The sequence below is a fragment of the Pyrgilauda ruficollis genome, unplaced genomic scaffold (assembly GCF_017590135.1).
Source record: "Pyrgilauda ruficollis isolate IOZ18807 unplaced genomic scaffold, ASM1759013v1 scaffold16, whole genome shotgun sequence".
Taxonomy (NCBI): domain Eukaryota; kingdom Metazoa; phylum Chordata; class Aves; order Passeriformes; family Passeridae; genus Pyrgilauda; species Pyrgilauda ruficollis.
Window position 1 is genome coordinate 900,057 of NW_024514764.1, and position 25,917 is coordinate 925,973.

At 53.7% G+C, this 25,917-nt stretch overlaps 2 protein-coding genes across 2 annotated transcripts; both read right to left on the bottom strand.

The window, feature by feature from the left end:
* Positions 1–6,987: 6,987 nt before the first annotated feature.
* On the bottom strand, positions 6,988–17,106 carry DRG2 (developmentally regulated GTP binding protein 2). The gene is made up of 13 exons (XM_041462674.1): positions 16,993–17,106; positions 15,818–15,978; positions 14,352–14,441; positions 13,273–13,333; positions 12,251–12,341; positions 11,838–11,910; positions 11,600–11,690; positions 11,325–11,422; positions 10,386–10,462; positions 9,661–9,749; positions 8,870–8,928; positions 8,404–8,457; positions 6,988–8,317 (listed from the first exon to the last, which is right to left on the bottom strand). Exons 1-13 carry the CDS (start codon positions 17,054–17,056, stop codon positions 8,231–8,233), a joined length of 1,095 nt encoding a protein of 364 aa, XP_041318608.1. The 5' UTR covers positions 17,057–17,106; the 3' UTR covers positions 6,988–8,230.
* A 636-nt stretch (positions 17,107–17,742) lies between these two features.
* GID4 (GID complex subunit 4 homolog) lies at positions 17,743–25,764 on the bottom strand. Its single transcript, XM_041462672.1, has 6 exons — positions 25,426–25,764; positions 24,164–24,223; positions 23,304–23,411; positions 22,571–22,672; positions 21,463–21,593; positions 17,743–20,288 (listed from the first exon to the last, which is right to left on the bottom strand). Exons 1-6 carry the CDS (start codon positions 25,636–25,638, stop codon positions 20,225–20,227), a joined length of 678 nt encoding a protein of 225 aa, XP_041318606.1. The 5' UTR covers positions 25,639–25,764; the 3' UTR covers positions 17,743–20,224.
* Positions 25,765–25,917: the final 153 nt, after the last annotated feature.

A 25,917-nucleotide genomic window follows, 5' to 3' on the forward strand; every position in this document is an offset into this window, starting at 1 on the left:
TTCTTGGGCCGGCGCAGCCCCAGGTTCTTGAAGCCCAGGAAGAGCTTCGAAGTGCTGCGGAGGCTCCGCTTTGCCCGGGCCTTCGGAGGCTCTGCCGCCTCCTCCTCGGCTGGGCTGGCTTCCACAGAATCTTTGGGCTGGCCCTTGGCCTCTGCACCCTTGGCCCCTTTCTTCTTCTTGTCGGTTGCCAGCCCCATCATCAGCTTGGAGGTGCCCTTCGTGTTCTTCTTGGCTGTTGCAGCACTGCTCTCGCCCTCCTCTTCCTCCGTCTCCTTCTTCCCACGGCCCAGTTTCTTTGCCACTCCTGCCTTGGGCAATCCCTTCTTCCCCTTCCCCTTCTTGGGCTCCTCTGCAACCACCTCCTCCTCATCTTTCTCCTTTTCCTCCTTTTCCACCTCCTTTTCCTCTTCCTTTTCCTCCTTTTCTTCCTTTTCCTCCTCCACCACCTCCGTCTCCTCGCTCTCCTCTGCCTTCAGCAGCTCCGCATCCGAGGCATCCTCCGACTCGTTGGGATCCTCCTTCTTGCCCTTCTTGCCATCTTTCCCTTTCCCTTTGCCCGCCTTCCCTTTGGGCTCCCCCTTCTTGCCGGCCATCCTGGCAGCGGCGGGCGCTCATGCTCCGGCGGGGCGCTGGGAGGTGATGCCCTGTGCGGGCAGGAGCCTGCTCCCGGCACAGCACTCGGCTCGGGACCCCGCCGCCTGCCCCGGCTGGGAATTTACCTGTGCCCGGCTTTGGCGAGGCACATGCCCGTGCGTGGCTCCCTCGGGCGCCGGTGGCCGCCCGCTTGGCATGGCGCTGGGGCGGCGGGACCCGGCTCGGGGCAGCCCGGCGGAGCTGCTCCTGCTCCCGCGCACCCCCGAGTCGGCAGCGCGGTGCCGGTGGCTGGGATCCGGCTGTAACCCAACCGCCAGGCTCGCGGCGGCATGAATAATGTAAGGGATGCACCACGCCAGCCCCGAGAGTTTTCCGAAGGAGCAGGGAAAGGCTCCCGCTGCTGGGAGCATCCCCCCAGGGCAGCGCTGCAGGGGCAGCATCGTTACCCCAAAACGGGACCCTCCCCGCGCCTCGGGGCTTCCTCTGCCCCTCCCTGAGGAATCAGCCTCTTCCTCCAGTCAGCGCCGAGTCGGATGAAGCCCTGGGATCCGAGAAGCCAAACGGCGGCACCAAGAGAGAGGTGACAATTCTGCAGAGCCCAAGGCAGCAGCGGGAGCACACCCAAGGGGAGCGGCGCAAGGGACACAACACCAGACCAAATTCCACAGCCCTGCTGGGAAGCACTGGGAAGCCCAGAGCCTGCAGGGGCACTCCTCATGCCATGCCAGGTGTCAGGTATGGGCAGGGTGCCACACGTGCCCACACACAGCTGGCAAAGGGGGTTGCATGTGCCACACGTGTGGCCCGTGGCAGTGCCAGCAGCGTGTTTGCACACACACGTGCCCAGGAGCGGGGTGGTGACCACATCAAATGTTAATGCCAGGCCTGGATTCCTGCAGCTCATCAAAGTTTAAGCAGCAGCAGTGGGAACTCGCTGTCCCACATGGATCACCTGCAGGCTGCAGTGGGGCTGGTGTGGGCAGGGGCAGCTGCACCCCCTTACAGGGGATGTGTTTGGGGAGACAGAAGCATCCAGCTGTGCAGCAGCTGGCAGAACCAAAGAACCAGCAGCAGTTACTGGACTGAACCCACTGGTCTCCCCCAGGATCAGAAGAGCCCAAGGCCGGCACATCCTGGCACTGTGTTGTCCCCAGCCTTGTCCCTCTGTGCCACATCTACAGTGGAGCACCATCCACCGTGATCCCATGGCTTTGCCTGCTCCCTGCATGAATTTCTGGGATGAACACATCCTGCTCTGCACAGATGGAGGCAGCTCTGGAGTGCAGGGTGGGCAGAGGGGCAGAGTGGGATGAGAGGCACCTGGCAGGCATCAGGAGAGGGTCTGTGACAGAAACAGGATCAGCAGGAGCCCTACTGGCACTGTCACAGTCCATGCACAGGTCTGCCATGGCCACTGGGCCATATGGGGCTGACAGAGCCTGTCCTGGCACCTGCCACACAGCACCACCCTCCCCCTGCTCCTGGCATAGGCACACAGAGCCTGGGCACCACGATGTGGCAGGGAACCACCTCGGGCAGGGACACAGCCCTTCCCTCTCTGCTGGCAGAGAGCAAAGGGGTACCAGCCTGGTAAAAGCTGCTAGAGGTCACTCCCTGCATCCCACCACTCGTGCAGTCCTTGCCAACACCCCACTGCCCTCCATGGTCCCTACCTCTGTCCCCCCAGGCAGGGTGGCCCTGGCAGTGCTCTCGGTGCCCTGGCACAGCTCCCGTGCTGTTGCCATGGCTGTGCCTGTGGTGCCTCCCTGCCCATGACAAGGGCTCTCCAAGAGGGGGGGAATAAAGGGAGAGAGAGGGGCTTCATCCCACACAGATGCTGCCTCCCATGGTCCCAGCCTCCATACCAGACTCCAAAACACCTCCCCATGTTCTTTGTCCTGGTTCACCTGCCTTTGGCACGGCAGAGCTGGCCAAGAGGCTTTTGTGCCCAGGTGCAGGGGGATGGAAGCAAAGCAGGGGGTCAGAGGGGCACCCAGCCTTGGTGGCTGTTTCCATGCTGTCTGGGCAGGGCTGCATCCAGCAGCAGCACACAGGAGGGACCCTGGCTGCAAAACCTAGCAGTGAGGGGTCTCTGTGGTGGCAGTGGGTACCCAGAGCATCCTTTAGTCGGGTCACTCCTGAATGTCTCCAGCCACGTGGGTGAGGCAGGCAAAGCCACCTCACCCCAGGGACACGGCCCGGGGCAGCCCCGGTGGCACTGCCACAGCCTGGGGCTGTGCCTGGCTGGATGCAGGGAGGGGATGGAGGCTTTGGCCTCGGGGGTTCACCCGCCCCAGCCCGGCAGGACGCGCGGCTGCCCAGGACTGTACCTTCGGAGTGCCGGCATCGGCGGGCAGAGCTCCAGAGGCAGCAGCTCCGCTCTCCAGGCAGGTCTGCGGTCACCAGCCGGCCCCGGCTCCCCTTACAGCCTGTTTCCAGTTACAGCTGGAGCAGGGCTCTGTGCCACCACACCACACCACACCACACCACGGCACGCCGTGCCTCCCGGGAGCCCCGCGCTCCGGCAGCACGGAGCCAGCCCGGGCAGCTCCTGGCTGCGGCAGCACCTCTCAGCACATCCCCCTCCCTGTCTTCAGTTCTGCATCATTGCACATCCACCCTGCAACACCTGTGAGCAGGTGAGGAAGCCCAGCCACAGCTCTTGTCACTCCTCTCACAGCTCCAGGGATGCTGGGAGCATGGGGATAAGCTGGACCCTGCCAGCAGTGTGGCAATGGCACAGCCCTCCAAGCCCCCGAGGAACAGTGTGGTCTTTCTTTGCTCCCCAAGCACCCACCACCCCCCTACCTGGCTAATTTCCACCCCCTCCAGTTCCTGCCTCCAAAATGAGGATGGGGACCCGGCACATGAGCAATAGAGAGCAATCCCTGCCTGCCAGCTGCTGCCTGCTCCCCACAAGGGAGGTGTTATGGGAGGAGATAGGCCAGAGCAGATGCTGGGAGAACAAAGCAGCTGGGCACGATGCTGGCATGCACCCAGGAATATGCTGGCTGGCAGCCCTGGAGCCAGGTCACAGCCCTGTGCCATCACCTCAGTCCCAAAGCCAAGCCCAGGAGTTTTCCTGGGGCAAAACAACCCTGAGGTAAAAGGAATGTGGGGAAGGGGTGGTAAGAAACCTGGGGTAGAGGGTTCCAGGGAAGGAGGGAGTGTTCAGGGGAGGCTGCTCTGCTCTGGAGGGCAGCGGGAATGTGGGGCTGTGCAGAAGGTGGGAAGGCAGAAGGTGAAATAAGGGAGGGTAAAGACAGCAAGCAGCCAAGCAGGGACAAGCAGGGACAGGCAGAGGTGAGGGGACACCACACACCTTGACCGGGAGAACCTGAACAGCAGCACTCGCTTAAAAACCACCATCCACACCAAGGTTCCTTCCCAGCAAAGCCCCTGCGAGCCCGGGGGAGGTGCCACCCAGCTGGGGCACCCAGAGCCACTCACCTGGGGTGGCCGCTGCCCTGCACGGCGTGGGGCTGCCTCGCTGCTCTGCCGGCCCCGCTCCCCGCGGGACCGGGGCTGCTGCATATTTGATGACTGCTATTATTGTCATCTCTGCTGAGCAGAGCAATGGGAGCTGAGCTTCCCTCACAGAGCTGGAGGGATGCAGGGGTGAGGGCCTTCTCCTCCTCCTCCCGTGGTCCCTGTCCCTTGCAGCCCTGGTGACACAGCTGGAGTGTCCCACATCCCTCCCAGGATGTAAGTCAGCCTCAGTGTAGCCCAGATGTGAACAGCTGCCCTGACCCATTCTGGCCCCCAAACCAATGGGAGTTTAGAAATCACAGAACATGGGAGCAAGGAACAAATGCACCTCCTCACACCCCTCTCCAAAGGTGGGCTGGGACCAACCAGCTGCAGAGGTTCTGGCAGGGATCTAGACACCCATTACCCCAAAAATATCAGAGCATTCTCTCCTCTCTGGATGAGCAGGACACTCCATCTGCCTTCACAACACTCCGTTCTCCCCATTCCAGCACGGGTCTCCTGCATCCCACCAAACTGGGGGCCGTTTTCCTGCAGTGATGGAGCCATGGCTCTGCCAAATGCAGGGGCAGAGAGAGCATGGTGCTGCAGCACCCGCGCCGGGAAAACCTCGGCTTCCTTCTCCTCCAGGCAGGCACGTCCCAGCCGTAATGCGGTGGGTATTTATTATGCTGATTCCTCAGAACGCGAGGGCTTAACTGCAAATTACAATCAATAGCCCCAATCCCCTCGGGGCAGGTTCATCATTTAGCAGGCGCAACCAGAGGAATTCAAAACTATTTGCCAGCCATAAATCCTCCTCTCCGCAGCCTCCCCAGCCGGCTCCGCGCCACTCCCGATGGCTGCTTGGGGTGACCCTTGTCAGCATTTGAGACAATTAAGCTGTCACTGCGGATCGTGACTCTTATATACGGCCCTGAGCAGCACTTTGAGATGTCACCGTGATGGGGTGAGGGGAGCTGGCTGAGGCGAGCCTGCCGCAGCAACCATCTCTCATTGAATTAAATGAATGCATTTGGAGGCAGAGTCACTCTTTATTACCTTGCAAACGATTCCTGACTAAATTAAATTATAAGAGGAGTGTTCAGCCAATCAAACCTGCTTGATTGCCTGGAACAGGCATTTTAAACAGAGCACGGCTCGAGTCGTCGCTGGATGGAGGGAGGCTGATGGGCTGTGGGGAGGCTGATCCACCCTGCTCCTCACCTGGAGTGCTGTACGGGGATGCAGGGATGGGGCAGGATGAGCACAGCCCCCTGGGAACAGCCTGAATGAGCCTGGAGGCAGCTGGAAGAGCAAGGGAGTGGCAGGAGCACAGGGCAGGGCTGCTGAGGGCAGCTTTCTGTGAGCATCATCCAGCCAAGGCTTTCCTCCTACAGCAGAGAAATGCAGGGTGCTGCTCTGCTGGGGGCAAATCCACAGCTCCTGCCTGCACCCACCCTCCTGGAGAGCCCTTCTCCAGCACACAAGGAAGGTGTGATCACATTTCCCTTCAGCAGCTCCCCAGTGAAGGGCTCTGGTCAATGCATACAGTCCCAAAATGGTTTGGGTTGGCAGGGAGCTCAAAGCTCATCTCGCTGCCACCCCCTGCCATGGGCAGGGACACCTTCCACTGTCCCACGGTGCTCCAAGCCCTGGCCTAGGACACTTCCAGGGATGAGGCAGCCACAGCTTCTCAGGCCCCTGTGCCAGGGCCTCACCACCCTCACAGGAAAGAATCTCCTCCTAACACCTCATCTGTATCACCCCTTTCAATTTAAAACCATTCCCACTTGTCCTGTCAGTACATGCCCTTGTGAAAAGCCCCTCTTCATCTTTTTTACAAGCCCCTTTAAATACTGAAATGCTGCAAATTCCACGAACCTCAGGAGGCTCCAGTACAACCCTAATGCTGCAGCAGATTTCCCCCTTGCCCTCTGGATCTTGTCTTTTCAGGACTTGGAAATCTCTTGGAGGCAAACTCACTCCAGCACGAACTGCAGCGTTTGCTGCTTTTAACATAAATGCAGAACAATTAGGAAAGCTCCTGGAAGAAGGATACTGCAATTAAATGGTGCATTTTCAAATGCAGCTATAAACTTGCTGCCAAAAAAGCTACTCTCTCTGAAAAAAGAAGTTGGCTTCTTCTAGCTTAACTATTTTTACTTCATCCCCATTCCAATTTTAATCATGTATCTGTTCATTTTGAACAGGATAAAATGCCCATTTTCCTAAATGAATCTAATTAGGCAGAGGGGATTTTAACAATGATATGCCAAAATCAATTTGAAAGCCACACTGAGGTAGCAGCAGCTATTCAAGGACAGGTTTTAGCAGGTAACACTGTGCATTTCAGCCTCACACCAAGCACCCCCTGGCTCCCAGCACTACCTGGGCTGAGCATGAAGCCCTGTCAGCAATTCTGGTTGCCCAGCTTCGTGCCAAGGCTTGGCAGGCTGCAGCGTTTGGATGGAAAAGTCAGAAACTCAGGGACAAAACGAAACCAAAATTAGTCTTTGTGAGGGCAACTCTGCCTGTGTGACCTTCATGGGAAATGGGAAGGGTGAGTTAATGTGCTGGAACAGCATCCCACCCAGCTCACACCGGGAAGGGCCAGCTTTCCACTGCCAGGGATAATGGGGATCATTTGGAGCTCGTTCTCCACTCGCTGCCTTCGTGGTCAGGATTTCCTCTGCACTCCAGCTGTGAACAAAGCCAGGAACAGGGAAGGGAACTTACAGAGTTCAAAGTCACCTTCTTAGCTTGGTCAATGTGTATAGTATCTGTTTATCTCCCGTCACCAGTCTCTTGCAGCTACTTCACCTTCTATTGCCCCCTAAATCTCCTGTGAGAGCATCCAGGATTCCTCAGGTGGCCAAAGGTCAAAAACTGAGTTAGGAAACAAACCAAGCCATCTACCCACCATTCACATGAAATAACAAGTTTTTATTTTCTCAAATAAAATAATCCTTCCATTTCTGCTCAGTCAGGTTGTGAGGGGTGGGGAGGAGCAGGGAGGAGGGGAGGAACCCTGCTCAGACAGGTGTCACACCTGTCCTCACAGTTCTGCATCCAAACCCTTTTCCAATGAAAGAAAATAAAAGCTATTGGCAGCTCTTGATCCCAGAAGGCAAGAGCTGTCCTCTATCAGGCACTCTGAATTGTTCAGCAACAGTATTCAGTGGAAAAGCATGATTACAAAAATCCCAGATTTCTGATGAACAATATCCAGACAAGCAATGTTTAACAGGGCTGGGGTAAAACTCACAGCATGGGGTGGTACCTTGAACTCCAAAGAGCTGCAACTGGAATTTAGAGGCATGGTTGATGAGACCTCCACCTTGGGCACTGAAGGGCAGGACAACTCCTGCCCAACAAAGGAGGAAGCTCCCAAGGCAGCTCCTGAATGAGTGAGATGCCAGAAGTGAATCCTCACCCCAAACTACAGCTCTTGGATCATACCCCACTGCAGTCTGGCCAGGCTAATTAACCATTTCCAGTTTAATTTCTCATCACTCAGTACCAGGATGTCTTACAAACCCCACTGCAAGGCTATGGAGAGGCACAGAGTGCCAGGTTTTAATGTTAATTGAGGTGGGACCATTAAAAATTGGGGTTGTCTCAGCTGCAGAGACGTGTCCAGCGAGGAGGGGAGGGAGAACTCTGATTCTGCTTCAGATCAATGCTTAAATTAAGTGAATGGATAAGCAGCAAAGCATCAGCAATGTTCTCTCAGCCCAAAGCACAGGGCCAGATTTTTACACACAAACCCACTGGGAATGCACATGGATTCATGTGCAAACCCCACAAGGGGCAGGACACTGCTGGCTGTGGAACTGTGCCCTAGAAGAACTGGCTCCTTTCAAATTTTTAAGAAACATCACTTGGCCTGAAATGCTGCCAGATGGAAACCCATCTTCCCCATCCCCACCTGCAAGCACAGTAGCCTCATTTTCTGACTTTCTCCGAGAGAAGGAGCTTCACAGAAGCTTTCTTGGCTCTGGAACACATCTCCCTTTTTCCTTTCTTTTTTTTTTTTTCTTTTTTCTTTTTTTTTTTTTTTTTTTTTTTTTTTTTTTTTTTTTTTTTTTTTTTTGGTGTGTTTTGTTTTGTTTTTACATGGTCAGTTCCAATTGCAGTGATTAAAGGCAAGGCCAGGCACCAGCAGTTACTTCTTTACGATCTGAATGACATCTTCATGCTCCATCATATGGGTTAAGCCCACTCTTTGAGGGCTGTACTTTGTGCTTGTCCCCTTTGAAGCAAAAAAAGGGGGAGAAGGGTTAGAAGACCATCAGAGACACCTGAAGACAGGGATTGCAGTTGCTGTCTAACACTTACCCACACCAAGGCATATTTGAACTGGCTGGCTAATGATCTGTGAATCCGATGGCACTGCAAGACAGGCAGGCAGAAGTTGAAGTATTTACATTTACCACCTAGTAAACAACTTTTTCAACACCCAGGAATTAACAGAAACTCAAGTCTATGTCAGAATTTACAATGAAGACTTTAAGAGCTAGTTAAAAGCAGTTGAAAGCATACAGAACACACACAGGAATCACCAGCCCACATAAAGCCCCATTCCATTGTTTCCATGTGCTTTTTCACTGGGCTGCATTAAATAATTACTCTTTAAACCTTTTATAGCAGCTGTGAAAGAAACCTGAGGCAGATAAAAAGCAACAAAAGGAGAAGCACAACCAAACACTGACATGTCCTGAGCTTTATGGAGCACAAATCACAGCAGGTCCAGGAGGAACTGCCTTCTGCACACAGGGAAATGTAAAAGATGCAGAAAAATTACCACATGTTCCACAGAGGCTCCTTTCCGTAGAATAATGGCATCTGTGAAGTCTGGTCTCTCTGTGGAGAAGCAGAAGGGGGGGGGAAAAGCATTGGATTTCTATCAAGTGTGTTCTAAAATGCTGACACCATCTCACATCACCTTGTGCTTACTACTCCCAAATTCCTCCTTCCTGCTCCCAGACAGAACAGCATAAAATCAGCTCTGCACCACCCACAAGTGCCATTACCCACTCCACACAGTCAGCAGCTTCCTCACAAGCCACTGCTCTGACTCCACCCCAAACCCTTGTCTGAAGAGAAACAAAACCACCCAAGTCAAAACACACCTGCTCAAGGAAAAACCAAAATTCCCAAGATTTCAGAGCTTAACAAGCTCAGAAAATTCCTTGATCTCCTCACATCCAAACAGAGCAAGTTGTAGATGTGCTTTCATCATTGGAAGAAGCTACAAGTGGGTTATAAAGCAAAAGGAGGATCAAAGGCACCTCCAAGGGCATGGGAATCACCAAATTTCTTGCAGCAGGAACAGGAAACAAATTCTGGGTTCATCAGTGTGCATAACAAGGTAAAAGCTGTGAACCTGCACACTTTATTCCCTTATTTCCCGCAAAGACTTATGCAAATTCAGCTCTTGTAAAATACAACAGGAAGGCCATGGTGGGATCCACACATGGCAGGATCAGACAGAGCAAGAAGCATTTCCCAAGAGCTGAAAGATGATTAGGGAGGGTGTAATTCCAGCATTTCCAAGGCACCAGCCCTGCTGGCAGCCTGTCTGGGGTCACTTACGTCCCCGTTTCTTGGTGTAGATGCAGGTGAGTGCCAGGTACTCCCAGAGCTTCTCCAGCAAGTAGTCCAGGTTCAGCTTCATGCCACAGCTGCAAAAACACCAGGATCATCTGTTTACTGCTGTTGTGATTTAAGGATCCATTTAAGGTGAAATGTCTTTATTAAAGTGCTGGAGAACGAGGGGAAACTCTTTAGTGAGGCAAGGAAAGGAAGAACACAAGGTAAAATGACCTTAAACTGAAGGAGGGCAGGGTTAGATTAGATATTAGGAAGAAATTTCTTACTAAAGGGATGGAGAAGCACTGGAAAGGTTGCACAGAGAGTTTCATGCTCCATCCCTGGAATTGTTCAAGGCTAGGTTGGATGGGGCCTGGAGCAAACTGATCTAGTAGAAGGTGTCCCTGCCCATGGCAGGGGGTGGAATGAGATGAGCTTTAGGGTTCCTTCCAACCCAAACCAATGCATGATTCCAGAAGCTTTGAAGCAGCCAAGCCCCAGCAGATATATCAGCACTTTTAAGGAAACAAGCCAGATTGTTTGACTCTGTCCTGCAGACAGCACGGAGAAGCCAAGCTGCCTGCCTCTCCAGGGAAAGGAAATCTGGGAAAAGCAGCACAGCAGCTCTGCTTCTCACCCCAGCAGCCCTGGGAGAAGCTGGAGAAAGGGGTGAGAAATGAACACCACACCAGGCAGACCAGCAGGAAAGGCAATGTGACAGCTCCCACCTGATGACAACACTGTGGGGCCTCCGAGCAAGACGATCCACCTCCTCCATGGATATCTGGTCAATCTTGTTATAAACCTAAACCAAAAGGAAAACAACACAGCCCTTAGCAAGGCCATTCAGAAACATGTACAAAGAACAAGGTAGCTCCAGCACCTGAAACAGAAACGCAGATCTTGTCACAAGATAAGCCAAGGCTCTCAGTAAAACAAACTATTAAAATTCAGAAGCCTGAATATAAATTTTGGCCTTTTAAAATTCTCCCTTTGGGATGACTTGGAACACGTTCTTTGATTTTATACAGACCCAGTGGCTACAAACTGAGCCCTAAAGGGACCTCTGGCACACAAGGGACCAGACGTAAAAAGTTAAGCACGGAGCTGGCAGCAGGGGAGGCTCCACACGTGGGAGCAAAGCCCCTGCACCAGGATTGGAAGCTCTGCTGCTCCAGGGCAGCATCAGCCACAAGAGGGCCCAGAGAACACACACAGCACGGCTGCACATCCAAAGCCTATAAAAAAACTCCCTGTCGAGCTGTTTTCCACCTCTTAAACCCCAAATCGTTACTGTTTTAGGAGCCAGGAACAAGGGCATGGAGTAATAGGACAAGGGGGAATGGCTTTAAATTGAGAGGGCAGGGTTAGATGGGATACTGGGAAAATAATCTTCCCTGTGAGGGCAGGGAGGCCCTGGCACAGGTTGCCCAGAGAAGCTGTGGCTGCCCCTGGATCCCTGGAAGTGTCCAAGGCCAGGCTGGATGGGGCTTGGAGCAGCCTGGGATAGTGGAAGGTGTCCCTGCCATGGCAGGGGTGGAATGAGATGAGCTTTAAGGTCCTTTCCCACCCAAACTGTTCCATGATTTTGTGAAGTTTCAATGTTTCCTTTGGCACAGAGAAGAGATGCTGGGTGTGACAGAAGCCAGGCTGCCCAGGATACTCACATAGAGGCATGGCATGTAGACCCTGTTTCCTACAATCACATCAATGAACTCATCAGGGGAACAATCCTCTCTGAACAGGACCTCAGCGTTGAAGATTTCTGAGGTGGACACTGTCAAGGCCCAAATCCCAACTCACCACAGGGGCTGAGCTCCCTGGTGACACCCTGTTGCCAGCCAGCCAGCACCAAAGTGACACCAAGGCTGTCCCACAGCAAGAAGCACTTAAACCATGAGCTGCTGATGGCTTAAGGGTCTCCCCTTTTAGGAAAGGATACTGTATTCATGGAGGATGAGCTGAACCAGCTTCTCAGAGCACTGAGTCAACGTGACAGTGGAGTTGAAGGAGATGCCTCCACCCTTCTTGGGCTGCAGGAGGCAAAAAAAGCAACGTAAGAACATTCTGCAAATCCCACAGCCCCTCAGCCTGCCCAACACGAGGGGCAGCACAGAGTGAGCTCAGCTTTGGGCAGGCAGGCAGACAAGCTGTGCCTGCAGGAGCTCAGGAAGCCTCACCTTGAAGTAGATATTTGGTTTGCTTTTGTTCAGCCGGATTCCTACAGATTCCAGTTCTTTCTCCAGCAAGGCCCTGCAGGGACACAGCACCTGTGAGGCTGAGCGTGGCCAGGTGACACCCAGACCTTTCCCTTTTTGATTCTTGTGTTGATACAGCCCTGCCACAAGCCTAAACCCCCCCTAGTGCAGGTCAGAGTCTGTGGTGGAAATCCAGGTTGACATTCCCATCTGTGAGAGCTGTGCTGTAGGAATGACCCTCCAGCTGAGCACCCACTCCAGCCAGCAGGATGCTTCTCATGGGATACAACCCCCAACTCACACTCAATTAATTTAATTCCTCATTCCCCAGGTGCTCTCCACAATTCCTCAGGGAGCTGGCATGTTTTCAAGCCCAGAGCCCAGCCCACACTCACCTCTGCACCTCGCCCTTGGTGGCATCCAGCATCATGATAACAACATCTGCTGTCCTGGCCACAGCGATCACCTGCCGGCCTCTGCCCTTCCCTGGGGACACAGGAGGGGATGCACATCAGCAAGAGGAACCAGCTGAGTTCCCTGACACATGGGGACTCCTGCCCTGTGCAGCAGCTTGAAAGCAAGGAAAAAGATCCTGCAGTGCTGTTCTGGCTGCAGTCAGGCGCTGGAAACCCTGGCAGCAGCTCCAGGCAGCACAGAGAGCTCAGCAGGGAGGAGATCGGTGCCAGAAGGAAACACAGCCACTGCTCTAGTGACCCAAGGGAATGGCTGGAGCTGTGTCAGGCAGGGTCAGGTTGGATTTTAGGAAAAGGTTCTTCCCCCAGAGGGTGGTGGGGCACTGAACAGCCTCCCCAGGGAATGGGCACAGCCCCAAGGCTGCCAGAGCTCCAGGAGGGTTTGGACAACACCAGGCACAGGGTGGGATTGTTGGGGTGCCTGTGCAGGGCCAGGAGCTGGACTGGATGATTCCAGATGTCCACGACTCCCTGATTTCCTAAGCTATTTTCAGACACAACCAGCCAGTGAAGAAAATGACAACACAGAGAGACAAAGCCAACATCTCTTCCCAGAATCAGGAGTCATGGGAGGCCTGGCAGGAACTCAGGGAATTACTCAAACAAGGTTAGTGTTTAGCTGTAATTCTCCCTCTGCCTCTCCAGCATCTTTCTATAGATTTCCTCAGAACCAGAAAACAGATGAGGCACTTAACACTCAGGCAAGGATGTGAGAAGTGACTGGCTTGCTTTGGCTCCCACCTCCAGAAAACCATCTTTGTGCTACATATAGACTCTTCTGTGGGCTCAGGGACAGGAATCGTGCCTCACATAGGATCAAGGACTCAAAAATTTGGAAAGACAATGTAGGAACTCTTGGCCCAGGAATCCTGTGTGTATCTGAGACACCCAGGGCACTACTGAGGGCAAATCCCTCCTGTACATGAACACAGACATGAGCCAACCTTGAGCTGCTCCTTCGATGATTCCAGGCAGATCCAGCAGCTGAATATTGGCTCCTTTGTACTGAAAGGGAAAGGGAAGGATGGAAAGTTGAAAGCTTCCTGCAGGGCACCTGAGCTGCCCCCAAAGCCCCAAACACGTGCTGGGGGTCCACATCCTGTGGGGAGTGGAATTGGATGGAATTGGCAGGCCAGGGGAACTCTGCACAAAGCTCATGGCTCTGTCCTAAGGCAAATTCCAGAGCCATGGGCTGTGTTCAGCAGCACACAGAGCTTGCATTAGATCCTGACCCCCTAAAGCACCCTGTGACTGCAGCTGGACAAAGCACCAGGAAAAGAGCACAGCAGTCACACATTCCCAAGTTTGGGGAATGGAGAGGAAAAACAGCCCTTCTTTTCTTGGTCTAATGAGAAAACTCAGTAATGACCAAGTGCCACATCTCCTACTGTGACAGATCAAACCATTCAGGTGTGCTGCAGGTAAAAAAACCCAGGAGACATTCCTAGGATTTGCAAGGCACTGGCTCTCCAGTTATTGTTGCAGCTCACAGCTCTGCTCGAATGTGTTACATTAAACTCCTTTTCCCACTAATAGTTACTTTCATTATTTAACTCCCCCTTCCATCCTGACCCAGATTTCCTCATTACTCTTGGACACTTTTCAGTTTGATGCCCTTTATCATTTGCTTTACTGATGGATGTTGAGGTCACCACTAATAAAACCCCTCAAGGACAGGAATAGCTGCATTTTGTTTTGAAAGTGATCACAGCACAGATTGTCTCTGTAAAGCTTCATTAAAAACAAATCTGTCAAGGTTTGCAGCCAGCTGGTCACTGGCACTGACAGTGGTTATACAAAATTCAGTTGAGAATTGTGGTGTTGCTCTGGCCAGTCCAAGAGCAGCACAAAAATCCTGATCAGGCAGCCAATCCTGAAGAGTTCAGGGAAGTGCTGCATCAGCACTGAAAAGTTTAAAGCAAAATTCAGCGTTGGAGACCTTTGGATGTGTGTGCTCCTTAGTGGCAGCACAAGTGTGGCTGGTGCAGACACATTTCCACAGCTGGAGGAGAATCCTGCTCACCTCTATGACTCCTGGGATGCAGGTCAGGGTGGTGAACTCGTAGGACGCGGCTTCGCTGGCAGTCGAGGTCATTAAACTCAGAAACGTGGACTGAAATGCAAGAGATCAGCATCAGCAGGCAGGAAAATGAGAAAGTTCAGCAAAACAAGCAACACCAAAGTGCCCCTCAGGCTGTGGAAGTTGTGTTGTGGCTGTTCCAGGCACAGGGACTGAGGTGGTGACACTGGCTTGGAACTGAAGTAAATCAGTTTTTTAGTTTCCTCAGCACTGCAGGGGCTGGGCAAGAACAACTTTCAGGCAACAACAAGTTCCACAGGGCAGAGCACACAACATGAAGGAGCATTTCCCCATCTCCAACTTTCAGCCAGATCACAGAATCATGGAATGGTTTGGGTTGGAAGTGATCCCAAAGCCCATTTCATTCCATCCCTGCCATGGACACCTTCCACTACCCCAGGTCGCTCCAAGGCCCGTCCAACCTGGCCTTGGACACTTCCAGGGATGGAGAAGCCACAGCTGCTCTGGGCAACCTGTGCCAGAGCCTCCCTGCCCTCACAGAGAAGAATTCCTTCCATGTATTTCACCTAAATTCCCTCTCTTTCAGTGTGAACCCATTCCTTTTCCTGTCATTACAGTTCCTGACAAAGAATCCCTTTCCAGCTCCCCTGCAGCCCTTTCAGGTACTGTGAGGTCTCCACACAACCTTCTCTTCTCCAGCCCCACCTCTCTCAGCCTGTCTCCTCTCTCCAACAGTCCCACGTCCTCCTCATGCTGGAGACACCGGAACCATGCACAGGACTCCAGGTGGGATCCATCCAGAGCAGCTTCAAGGTGCCTCCCAACCCAAAACATCCCATGGTGCTGTGATCCCAAACCTGCTCTGCAGCCACTGCAAAACCCAGCGAGCAGAAACCTGACTGACATCCCCAAACCTGCTCTGCAGCCACTGCAAACCCCTGGGCTGGAGACACAGTGGCCCATCCCATGGTGCTGTGATCCCAAACCCTGACTGACCTCCCCAAACCTGCCCTGCAGCCACTGCAAACCTCAGTGAGCACAAACCTGACTGACCTTCCCCAAAACTGCTCTGCAGCCACTGCAAACCCCAGTGAGCTGGAGACAGAGTGAGCACAAAGGCTGAACTGACCTTCCCCAAACCTGCTCTGCAGCCACTGCAAACCCCTGGGCTGGAGACACAGCGAGCACAAACCTGACTGACCTCCCCAAACCTGCCCTGCAGCCACTGCAAACCCCAGTGAGCACAAACCTGACTGATCTTCCCCAAAACTGCTCTGCAGCCCCTGCAAACCGCAGTGAGCTGGAGACACAGTGAGCACAAACCTGACTGATCTTCCCCAAAACTGCTCTGCAGCCCCTGCAAACCCCAGTGAACACAAACCTGACTGACCTCCCCAAACCTGCCCTGCAGCCCCTGCAAACCCCAGTGAGCAGAGAGCCTGACTGACCTTCCCCACGGAGGGAAACCCGATCAGTGCCACGCGGGCATCTCCTGATTTCATCACATCGAAGCCCTCGCCCTTGGCAGCCGGGGATTTGGAGGGCTCCAGCAGCTGAGCTCTGTACTTTGCAAGCTTTGCCTTCAGCAGGCCCAGGTGGTACTCGGTGGCTGCAATGACACAAACCCAACAGCTGGTTGGCACAAAGTCGCCGGTGATTCACTTTCCCCCCTGAAAAGGAAACACTTATGGATCTTGGTCAATGTCTGAAGCACTGCCAGGCACAGAGCTGCTCCCAGCTGCTCCATCGCCAACCCTGGGCACTGGGAGCAAACATTCCAGGGAGCTGCACAGAGCCAGAGTGGAGGGAAACAGCCAAAAAGTTCCTGAGTTAAAGGAGCAAGGCAGAGGAGAGCAGGTGTAGGAATGAAGTGAGCCAGTTCAGGAGAGAGAGGTCACAGGGGAGCAGCCCCTCTTGGACACAGCCCCTCCATACACCTGCTCACATTCAGACCCCAAAATGACCAGATTAAAAGTTGACAAGAGGAGGGGAAAATAAAGACACATTTAACTCAGTGCTCACATGTGTGAAAGTATTTTACCGCCTTATTCTTAGCAAAACACTCGAATTTACACCTGAACCAGAAAAGAAGTAAGGTAGCTGTCTCACTTTGTAACAGATAAAGGCAAGAAACCAGGAGCTTACAGGTTTATTTCTATTATTTACACAGCCCCAGCAGCAGCTCTGGCAGAGCCCCCAGACCACTCCAACACCAGGAGCCTCCTCCTGTGCCAGCAGAACCTGAGATGTCCCCCCCACTCCCAGCTCCGGGGGGCTGCGGCTGCACCACAGGGCAGGAAAGAGAGCAGCCCCCTCACACCCCCCAGGGCTCACCCTGCTCCCCACCCTGCCCCGGCTCCCCCCCAAACCCCCCCCCCTTCCACACCTCTCTCCACAGAGCCCCTCCAGACCCCACAACCCCGAGCCCCCACAGTCCCCAGACCCTCTCCCAGACCCCACAGCTCGCAGCCCCCCAGGCTCCCCACAGTGCCCAGCCCCCTCTTCCCTCACAGCCCCCCCATAACTCACAGACCACCTGTGTCCCCCACAGCTCCCCAGAACGCCCAGCCTCCCTGCCCGCCCGCGGTCCCCGGGTCCCTCAGCCCCCGGCAGTCCTCCGCACCTTTGTTCTTCTGCGTGCGGGCGATCTCCTTCTCGATCTCCGAGATCTTCTCTAGGATGCCCATGGCGGGCCCCACTCCGCGCCCGCCGGAAGCGCCGCCGGCCCGGCCGTCCGTCCCCGTCACGCGTCCGGGCCGCGCCGCGCTGCGAGCTCCGGCCGCGCCCCGAGCCCCGCGCCCTGCGTTCCGCCCGCCGCCACCGCGGGGGCACCGGGAGGGTCCCCGGGAGTGACCCCGGGTGGGGGAGAGAGCTGCGGGGACAGGAGGCTACGGAGGGACAGGTCTCAGAAAGCAGGAGAGCCCCTCGCCGGGACTGACTCCTCCTGCTCCTCTAATTAAGGCTGGATCCTGAAAGGAGCGTGGATCGGGCTACACGACACGAGGAAACAGCCCCAAGGGGCCAGGGGAGGTTCAGGCTGGGCAGCAGGAGGAATTTCTCCCCCAAAAGGGTGATTAGATATTCGAACAGCCTGTCCAGGGAGGCTGGTGGAGTCCCCATCCCTGGAGGAGTTCAGGGAAAGACTGGATGTGACACTCAGTGCCACCAAGTGAAAAGGTGGGGATGGGACACAGGCTGGACTCGATGCTCTCAGGGGTCTTTTCCAGCTTTAATGATTCTGACAGTCTGTGAGTTAAGGCCATCAGAAGCTGCTGGGATTCCTGAAGAAGCCCTCAAAGGAGGAGATGAAGCACAGCAATCCCCTGGAAGCAGGGAGTGCTGTGCTGGACAAACACACACGGACACAGGTCCCTTCAACAGAATTCATGTTTAATTTGGACGTTGATCGCTCCACAAAACTCCTCCTCGGCCCCCACACGTTCACCCTGCTGCAGCCAGAGTGGTTCAAGAGACACCACATCCTCTCCCAAGCCCAACACCCCATTTCTCACCTCTGCCCCCCAAATCCTCCCCTGGGCCATTCTCTCTCACCACACCACGACGTACAGAACATCCCCCCTCAACTCAAACAGGTCAAAGAAAAGGAAAAACCAAAGCAAAAGCCTTTGAGGAGGGAAAATCCACACACCAACAGCCCCTGCAAAACGCTCAGCTCCACAACCTGCTCTGCACCTGCCACACATCACATCCAGGCAGCTCTGGGTCTAAGCTGAAATTCCCTTCAGGGTGGTGGGAAGAAGGCAGGTTCTCACAACGTATCAAGTCTTAAAAGAAACACCTTCATTGGTTTAGGGATAGTTACATGTGTTAAACATCCCCAGGACCATCCTAACTCAGCTTCTGCCAACCAACAGGGTTAATTCAACTAAAGCATACCAGAAATCCAAGTGTCCCTCTGGCAGTGACAGCCCTGGGGAGCACAGGGACACCACCAGCATTGCACAGACAGCTCCAGACGGCTGGAAGAGCCATTGGAGCTGGGTCCCTGCACTCACACAGCACCTGGGAAGGAGGATTCACCCCCACACTTGGTCACAGTGGAGCAGCACCACTGGTTTTCACCTGTAAGAAGCAGGACATCTCCCAGCACCACCCCTGAGGAAACCTCTATCCTCCAAAGGGGCCGAGTTCCTCCGAGAGGAGCAAATTAAAATGGGAACACGCTTCCCAAGCGCTCTGCTCACAGCCCCAAATCGCCTCACTGCTGTCCCTGCACATCCTCCAGCAACAGCCAAGGCACCAGCACACAGTCCCTGGGAAGGGCCAGGTCTCTCCCTGCTCCCCCAGGCATCTCTCCATGGGGAGAAGGGCCGATCCACGGAGAGCAGCACGCGCGGGGCGAGCGAATTCCGCATCAACTCCCGAGACCCAGCGCTCCAAACCCCGACCTGGAACAGAGGAAAAGGCTCTCCAAGCCCTCAATCTTCCTCAGTAAGGCTTAAACAAACGATAATTGCTGCCAAAAGGGAAATGAGTTAAAAAGAAGCAAAACCCAAAGCACCTCACACTGGCACATGGAGGCTTCAATCCCCTCTCCCAGGTGGAAAATCCATCCTCAGCACCGGCCGTACCACACGTCTGCCTGGAGGGAGCTGGGCTTTAAAACAGCCAGAAAAAAGGCAAACTAAACTCTCACAAAGCCCCCAGGTGGGGCTGACAAGGTAAAAACACAACTGAGGCCAAGTTTTAAAGTGTCTTTAAAAAAAACCACCCCACACACACGCTTTGGCACAGGAGCCTTGAGTTATGTCACTTGGAACATTCAGAGTCAGAGGGAGCTACTCAGAAGGGTTATTTTTAAAACTTTTTTCTTCTTTTTCCTTGTAAAAAGGTGTCAAGCAGTGGTGGTGAAGCATGAAGGGGGAGTACAAACGTTGAGCAGTCCCAGGGTGACGCTGCTCAGTGTTTGTGCTCTGGTTATGTTCCCAAAGCTTAGCTGGATACAGACACAGATATAAAAACACAGACATTCCTGGTTTTCAATGTGAAAACTGTAACATGGAATCCAGTACTTGTGCATTTGCCATAGGGTCCTTTGGAAAAGGAACCATAAAAATAGATATTTTTTTTAATAAAAGTTTTTTTTTTTGTCTTTTTTTTAAACTTTTTTTTTTTTTTTTTACCCTTAAGTAAAGAGCAAATATACACCTACAAGCAGAGTTCAGATCCACTTTACTGAGAGCCTGGAAGTCCGTACATCAAATTAATTCCCAATGGTGTATCCAGACACAGGAACAGCTCCCAGCTCCAAAGGGCTGGTGTTCCTGAAAGATCTGCAGCTCCAGCTAACCTTGTTAGCCAGCAAAGCCTCACTCCAGCCTTACCTCAGCCAACACTCCCCAACAGACTCCACAGCTGAGCCTCACACCCAGGACCTGGCTCTGAGAGCATCAGAGCCAGAAATCTGGGTAAGAAACCTAAATCCTGGTGATTTCAACCCACATCAGGATAAAACAAGGAAAATATAAGCCTTGAGCTTACATTTCCTTATTATTTAGAGGCCAGAGCACTGATTCCAGCTACTGAGAAACAGCTTCCAGAGGAGAGCCGGGAGGAACTTCAGTGACAGAGAAACGAGCTGTGCAACAAGAAAGTGCATTAAAGTAGCTTAAAACCAGAGTAAAGATCAAATGGCCACTCGACAGGAGGGAGAATCAAGCTCCAGCAGCTCCTCGGGCTGGGTGAGTTCACATCCAGGCTCTCTTTCTCTCTCTCTCGAGTCCAAGGGCAGGAGAGAAGCGTGCATTCCCGTGCTCCCACAGGGACACAGTTCTCCTGGCAGGCCATGCTCTCCTGCCCCTTTGCTTCTGGGCGTTATCAGATGTGGGCAGCTGTCATCGGAACTCGTAGATAGGAGCACTGTGCTCGGGAACGTGCGTTAAATTCAACGACTGATACCTGGCAGAGGAGGGAGAGAGGGAGGAGAGGATTACACAGAGCTCCTGCCTGCCACAGAGCACACACACACTGCTGGCTGCTCTTCTCTCCCACTTTACAGTCCCAGGGTGTTCAGGCATCCAACACCCAATTCCCACAGTCCAAAATCCTGGCAGGGCTCAGCATCGTTCCTCATCCCTCCACATGAGGGTGCAGCCAGGTGGGGGTCGGGCTCTTTTCCCACAAAACTAGTGATAAGACAAGGGGAAACAGCCTCGAGGTGTGCCAGAAGAGGGTGGATATGAGGAAAAAATTCCTCACTGAAAGTATGGTTTAGACCTGGAATGGCCTGCCCAGGGAAGTGGTGGAGTTACCATCCCTGGAAGTGCTCAGAAATCAAACAGACATTCCATTTAGGGTTTAGTGGGAATGGCAGTATTTGGTCAAAGGTTGGACTTGATGTTTTTGGAGGTTTTTTTCAACTTTAATGATCCTGTAATTCCCACTCTGGTCCCTCTGAGCCACCTGCAGCAAGGCAGCATTCCTGGTGGGCTGACTGTGGTGGTTTTTTGGACTCCCTTTGAAGTTCAACAACTTTCAAGTTCAAACAGTTGTTTGCTACAAGTGCAAATTACACATGAGTCTTTCAAAGCTCAGCTTGAGGGAATGTGTCTGAAAGCCTCCTGGTTCCTTCCCTCCCCCTGAGAGCTTCCAGCCATCCACCTGCTGCTCATGACAATGATGCAAGGGAAAAGAGCTCTCCACAGCTACTTGTCTCCAACAAAAACCCCACCAATTAGCTTTGACTGTTCTCTTGTCTAAACAGCAACACCCCAAGGACCTCAGAGTACAAAACATTGGCCTGACAAGATTTCTGCCTGAAGGGAGCAACAGCCAAGCTGTTCCAGAGGAGAGAACTGAGCTCCCTCACAGCACTTCTCCAGACCCTGTATCATCTTCCCTCCTCCATCCTGCCATCCTAAATTTCCTCCCCTTTTCTGTAAGGGCAGCACTTTATACCACACCAGTGGACTACACCAGCCAGCTCAGGCCAGCCATGGCCCACACCCCTCCCTTAGCCCCAAGGTCCAGCCACCAGCCTCAGTCTCCTGCCTGGACACTCCCAAGGTTGTGGACAAGCAGGAGAGGAGTCACAGCTTGGTTTATGTCTTCAGGAGGCAGGAAACATCCTTACCATTCTGAACTCCTATGGTAGTAATAGCCCTCTATAGATGCTGCTGACTTCTGGAAGCAGATGTAATAGAAACCAGCAAAGGAAGCACCACTGATGTCCTTGATGGTGTGATCAGGGACTAGGAACTGCTCCTGCATTCAAAACACAGGCTGCATCTTAAAATGTTGGTCAAATACAGCCCCACCCCACCCCAGTCTGCCCTCCCAACCCAAATATTGGCACCCACTAATATGAAGACATTCCTGGCTGAGCACTCCCTGCACTCTCAGCAGCCCAGAGCAGAGACCAGAGCATCCCTTCACACCTGCCACTGCAGGGACCTCACAGGGAAGCAGATAACTGAGAACAGAATGAGTTTTAACAAAGCAAGAGATCAGTTTCAACACCTGTCCCCTGCAAACCAGAAGCTGATTGCAAAACTGGGAGTCAGAGCCTGAGAATGAAGAGGAGGCTCCAGAGAATTCATACTGTAGCTTTTCAACACTTATGGGAAAGCTGGAGAGGAACTCTGCTAAGGACATGGAGTGACAGGAAGAGAGGGAATGGCTCCCCACTGCCAGAGGGGCAGGGTTGGATGGGACATTGGGACAGCATTTTTCCCTGTGAAGGTGGGGAGGCCCTGGCACAGAGTGCCCAGAGAAGCTGTGGGTGCACCTGGATCCCTGGCAGTGTCCAAGGACAGGGCTTGGGATAGTGGGAGGTGTCTTTGCCCTTGGCAGGAGGTGGAACAAGACGAGCTTTAAGGTTCCTTCCAACCCAAACCAGTCTATGGTGACTCTGTGATGATCCCAGCTGAAGAACAGAGCTGCAGAGTGGCCAGTCTGCACCAAACACAGGCCCCACACAGGGACTGGAGACATCAGCTCTCTCATCCTCTGCAGCACCACCAAGCAAGATTTTCCTGTTGTGCTTTTAGCCACGACTGCAGCCCTTAAGGACACAATTAGCTGGCTAGACACGAGTCATACTGGAACTTGCAAGTACAGTGTGTTTTGGGGTTGGCAGGGTGAGATCTTTCATTAAACCATCATAGCTGGAAAAGCTCTGCCACCTCAAGTCTCTGTCAGTGCCTGCAAGCAGCTCAGCAGAGGAGACAGGCAGGATTTACCTTCCATCTCATGAAGACATAGTCCCCATTTTTTAGATCTTCATAATCAAAGTCATCAGAGTTAAATGTTTTTGCATACTGGTAAAAAGCCTGGAACTTTCCCTGAAACAAAAAAAGAAAAGAAAAAAAATCCCAGGATGTTTATTCCAGGAATAGAACTTCTAGTACCAGCTGCTGTTTAGGAGGGAAATCTAATGAAACTCACAGCAACATCCAGCCTGGCTGGAGAAGCTCCTGCACTTCCAGAGGAAGATATTTTGACAGAAATACAACAAACATCAAAGCTTGTCAATCAACCAAGGTCAAGGGGATGGGGGTGATCAGGTGGCTGCTGTGGCCTCAAAACACAGCAGCAGGTACACCCTGCCCTGAGCAGGGACACAAGTGCCAACTACCCTACCTGTGCTCATGGGATCCCTTTCCCCTTCTCCATTCCATTTTGCAAGAAGTCTCCAAAAATAAGGAGTGTGTTCTCTTAGGGGGTCAAGAGATGAGGATTGCTCCTGCTCCCTTGCCACCCCGTGGCCAACAAGTGGGAAACAGGACATCCCCTCCCTCACCACAGGTCACAGCTTGCTGAGGAGACCTCTATTTGCAAAGATCCAGTGGGAGGAGGGAGACAACAAAAAGGAGAGGTCTCCAGGCCTTTCTGCCAGCTCTTGCACGGGCACACACTGCACCTCTCCCCCAGCCCAGCAGCCCAGGCCCACGCTCTGCCCCCAGATTTATTTACCCAGTGTTTGCGGTCCACGTCCTCGTCGGCGTCCCACTTGCGCGTCAGGAACGGGTGTTTCTTACTGATTATCTCACCCTCGAAGAACGTGGTGAGGGTTGGGTACTCCTGGCAGAGGGGAGACAAAGTGAGCTTACAATTGTCACCTACAGGCACAAACCCAACAGCAGACAAAGCTCCGTGCACTCAGCGAAATGCATCTCCCAGGGAGAGCTCCGGGCAATCTGAGGCTGCTGCTCCCATCCCTCGTCCTGCCCCACACCTCTCCAAGGCTGACTGTTCCACTCTCTAACTCCAGCCTTCCTCTGCCTCTCTCCTCACTTGATGAAGCCAGGAGCCATGTCAGAGCTGGGCTGTGGGAAAGGATTTGGAACACAAGCAGCTGAGGGGGCAGGAGTGGCTCAGCCTGGGGAAAAGGACCCTCACTCTCCTGACAGGAAGGTGCAGCCAGGTGGGGGTCAGGTTTGGCTCCCAGGGAACAAGGGACAGGACAAGAAGAAATGTCCTCAAATTGCACCAAGGGAGGTTTAGATTGGATATTAGGAACAATTTAAAAGAGTGGTTAAACGTTGGAACAGGCTGCCCATGGAAGTGGTGGACCTGGCTGTGTCCTGGGTCAGCAGCTGGACTCAACGGTTTTAGAGGGCTTTTCCAACTTTAAATGACTCCATGGAGCTCCCAGCTGGATGCTCACCTGTGACATTTACAGCCAGCACCATTCCTCAGCTGATACCCTGTGATCAAATTTATAATATCCAATCCCTCCACTTCCTATTTCTGGCAGCAGCTTCTCCCACCCCAGCAGGAAATAAAAGCCTTTACACAGCCCCTCTTTGTGGTGTTGCACAGCTAACACTCACCTCTGTAAGGCCTTTAATCTTCAAGTATCCACAGAGATAGGAGTTTTCCATATCCACATGCTGGAAAAGAGTGCAAAGTCCAACCATAAAAACAGGCATGAAGGTGCATGCTTGATCCAAAGCAGTTTCTAACCCTTCCAAGGATAATTTCAGCTCCAGCTGGTACCCACTGCCCAATATATTCACACTGCCAGCCCTTTTCCATGATGGGAACCACCTGGAAAGATCATTTGCAGGTGCCCAGCTCACCTCTGGCAGCCTCCACATCCCATGCCTGCTCCCAAGGCAACACCCTCTGCCCAAAGCTCTCCAGCAGGAAGCAAATCCCCTTTCCTGCTGGAAGGGACCTGACTCACAGTGTTCTCCAAGAAAAAGCATCCCTGGAAGAATCACCCACACCCCCAGCACTTTGCAGGAGGCCTTTCTCCTAAATCTAAAGCTTTTATGCCACCTGCATTTGGAGTTATCAGGCTGCATGTCTCTGTCTGTGCTGTGCAGAAACTAGGCAAGGATTTGCCTGCTCCTTTAAAAGCAGGGATTTTCCAAGGGATTTTTTTCTTTTCCCTGACATCTCCAGATCCGCTTTCAAAACACGCAGGGAGTTATTCAGGGAAGTGCAAACCTCTACACATGAGAAGATGGATCTTCCCCACCTGTGATCAAAGGACTGCAACGTTTCCCTGTGCTCAGCACAGAGAGAGCAGGCAGTCCCCTCTCCCAGCTGACACATGCAAAACAGCCAGGTTTTAGGCACAAAAGCAGCGTTTTTAAGCACAAAAGCACAGCCAGCCCCTGCGAGGTGGCAGCGCGCAGTGGAGCTGAGCAGCCATGGGATGTCCCCACCACAACAAATCCCACCAGGAACGCGGAGAACTGAACATAAAAATACCCCGCCGGCTTGGAATCATCACAGAACCACTGAGGTTGGAAAAGAGCTGAGATCATCCAGCCCATCCTGTGACTGATTCACCACCGTGTCAACCAGAGCACAGCACTGAGCGCCACGTCCAGTCTTTCCTTAAACCCCTCCAGGGATGGTGACTCCGCCACCTCCCTAGGCAATCCGTTCCAATGTTTAACGACCTTTTCTGTGAAGAAATTCCTCCTTATATCGAGGGGTAGGGCGGTGCGGGTGCTGTCGCAAGGGGCCGGCAGGGCGGGATCGGCACCGCGGCCTGAGGCCAGCGGGTCCCCGTTCGCCCCAGGCCTCGGTGGCCCTTCCCACCCCGCCAGGGCTCGGCTCGCCCCGCCACCCCCCTCACCTGCATGACGACCTCCACCTCGTAGGCGTTGCCTTTGCTGCGCTGCTGCCCGCGGAACTTGGCCCCGCTGTAGAGAAGCGAAGTGGCCACTCCGGGCTGCGCCGTGTTGATGGGGGGCGGCGGCACCAGGCTGCTGGCGGCCGCTCCGGTGGCAGGGGAGGAGGCCGAGCCCCCAGCCCCTCCAGCGCGGCGCCTCTCGCTCCGAACCGGCATCTCGGGGGGGTCCCCGGGCGCCAGCGTGGCCGGGGCCGGGGTGCGGCCGGGGGACGCCGCCCGCTCCGCTTCGCTCGGCTCCCTCACGCCTCGGCCGCCGCTGGGTCGGGGCCTCCTGGCAGCGCCTCCGCGCGCTCCCATTGGCCCCCGCGCGCGTGCCTAAGGGGCGTACCCTGACTCTGATTGGCTGCTGGCACGACGCCGGGCGTTGATTGGTTGTGCTTCCTCCTGGCGCTGCTGGGAAATGTAGGATTTTTTATCCAGGCCGTGCGGATTGGT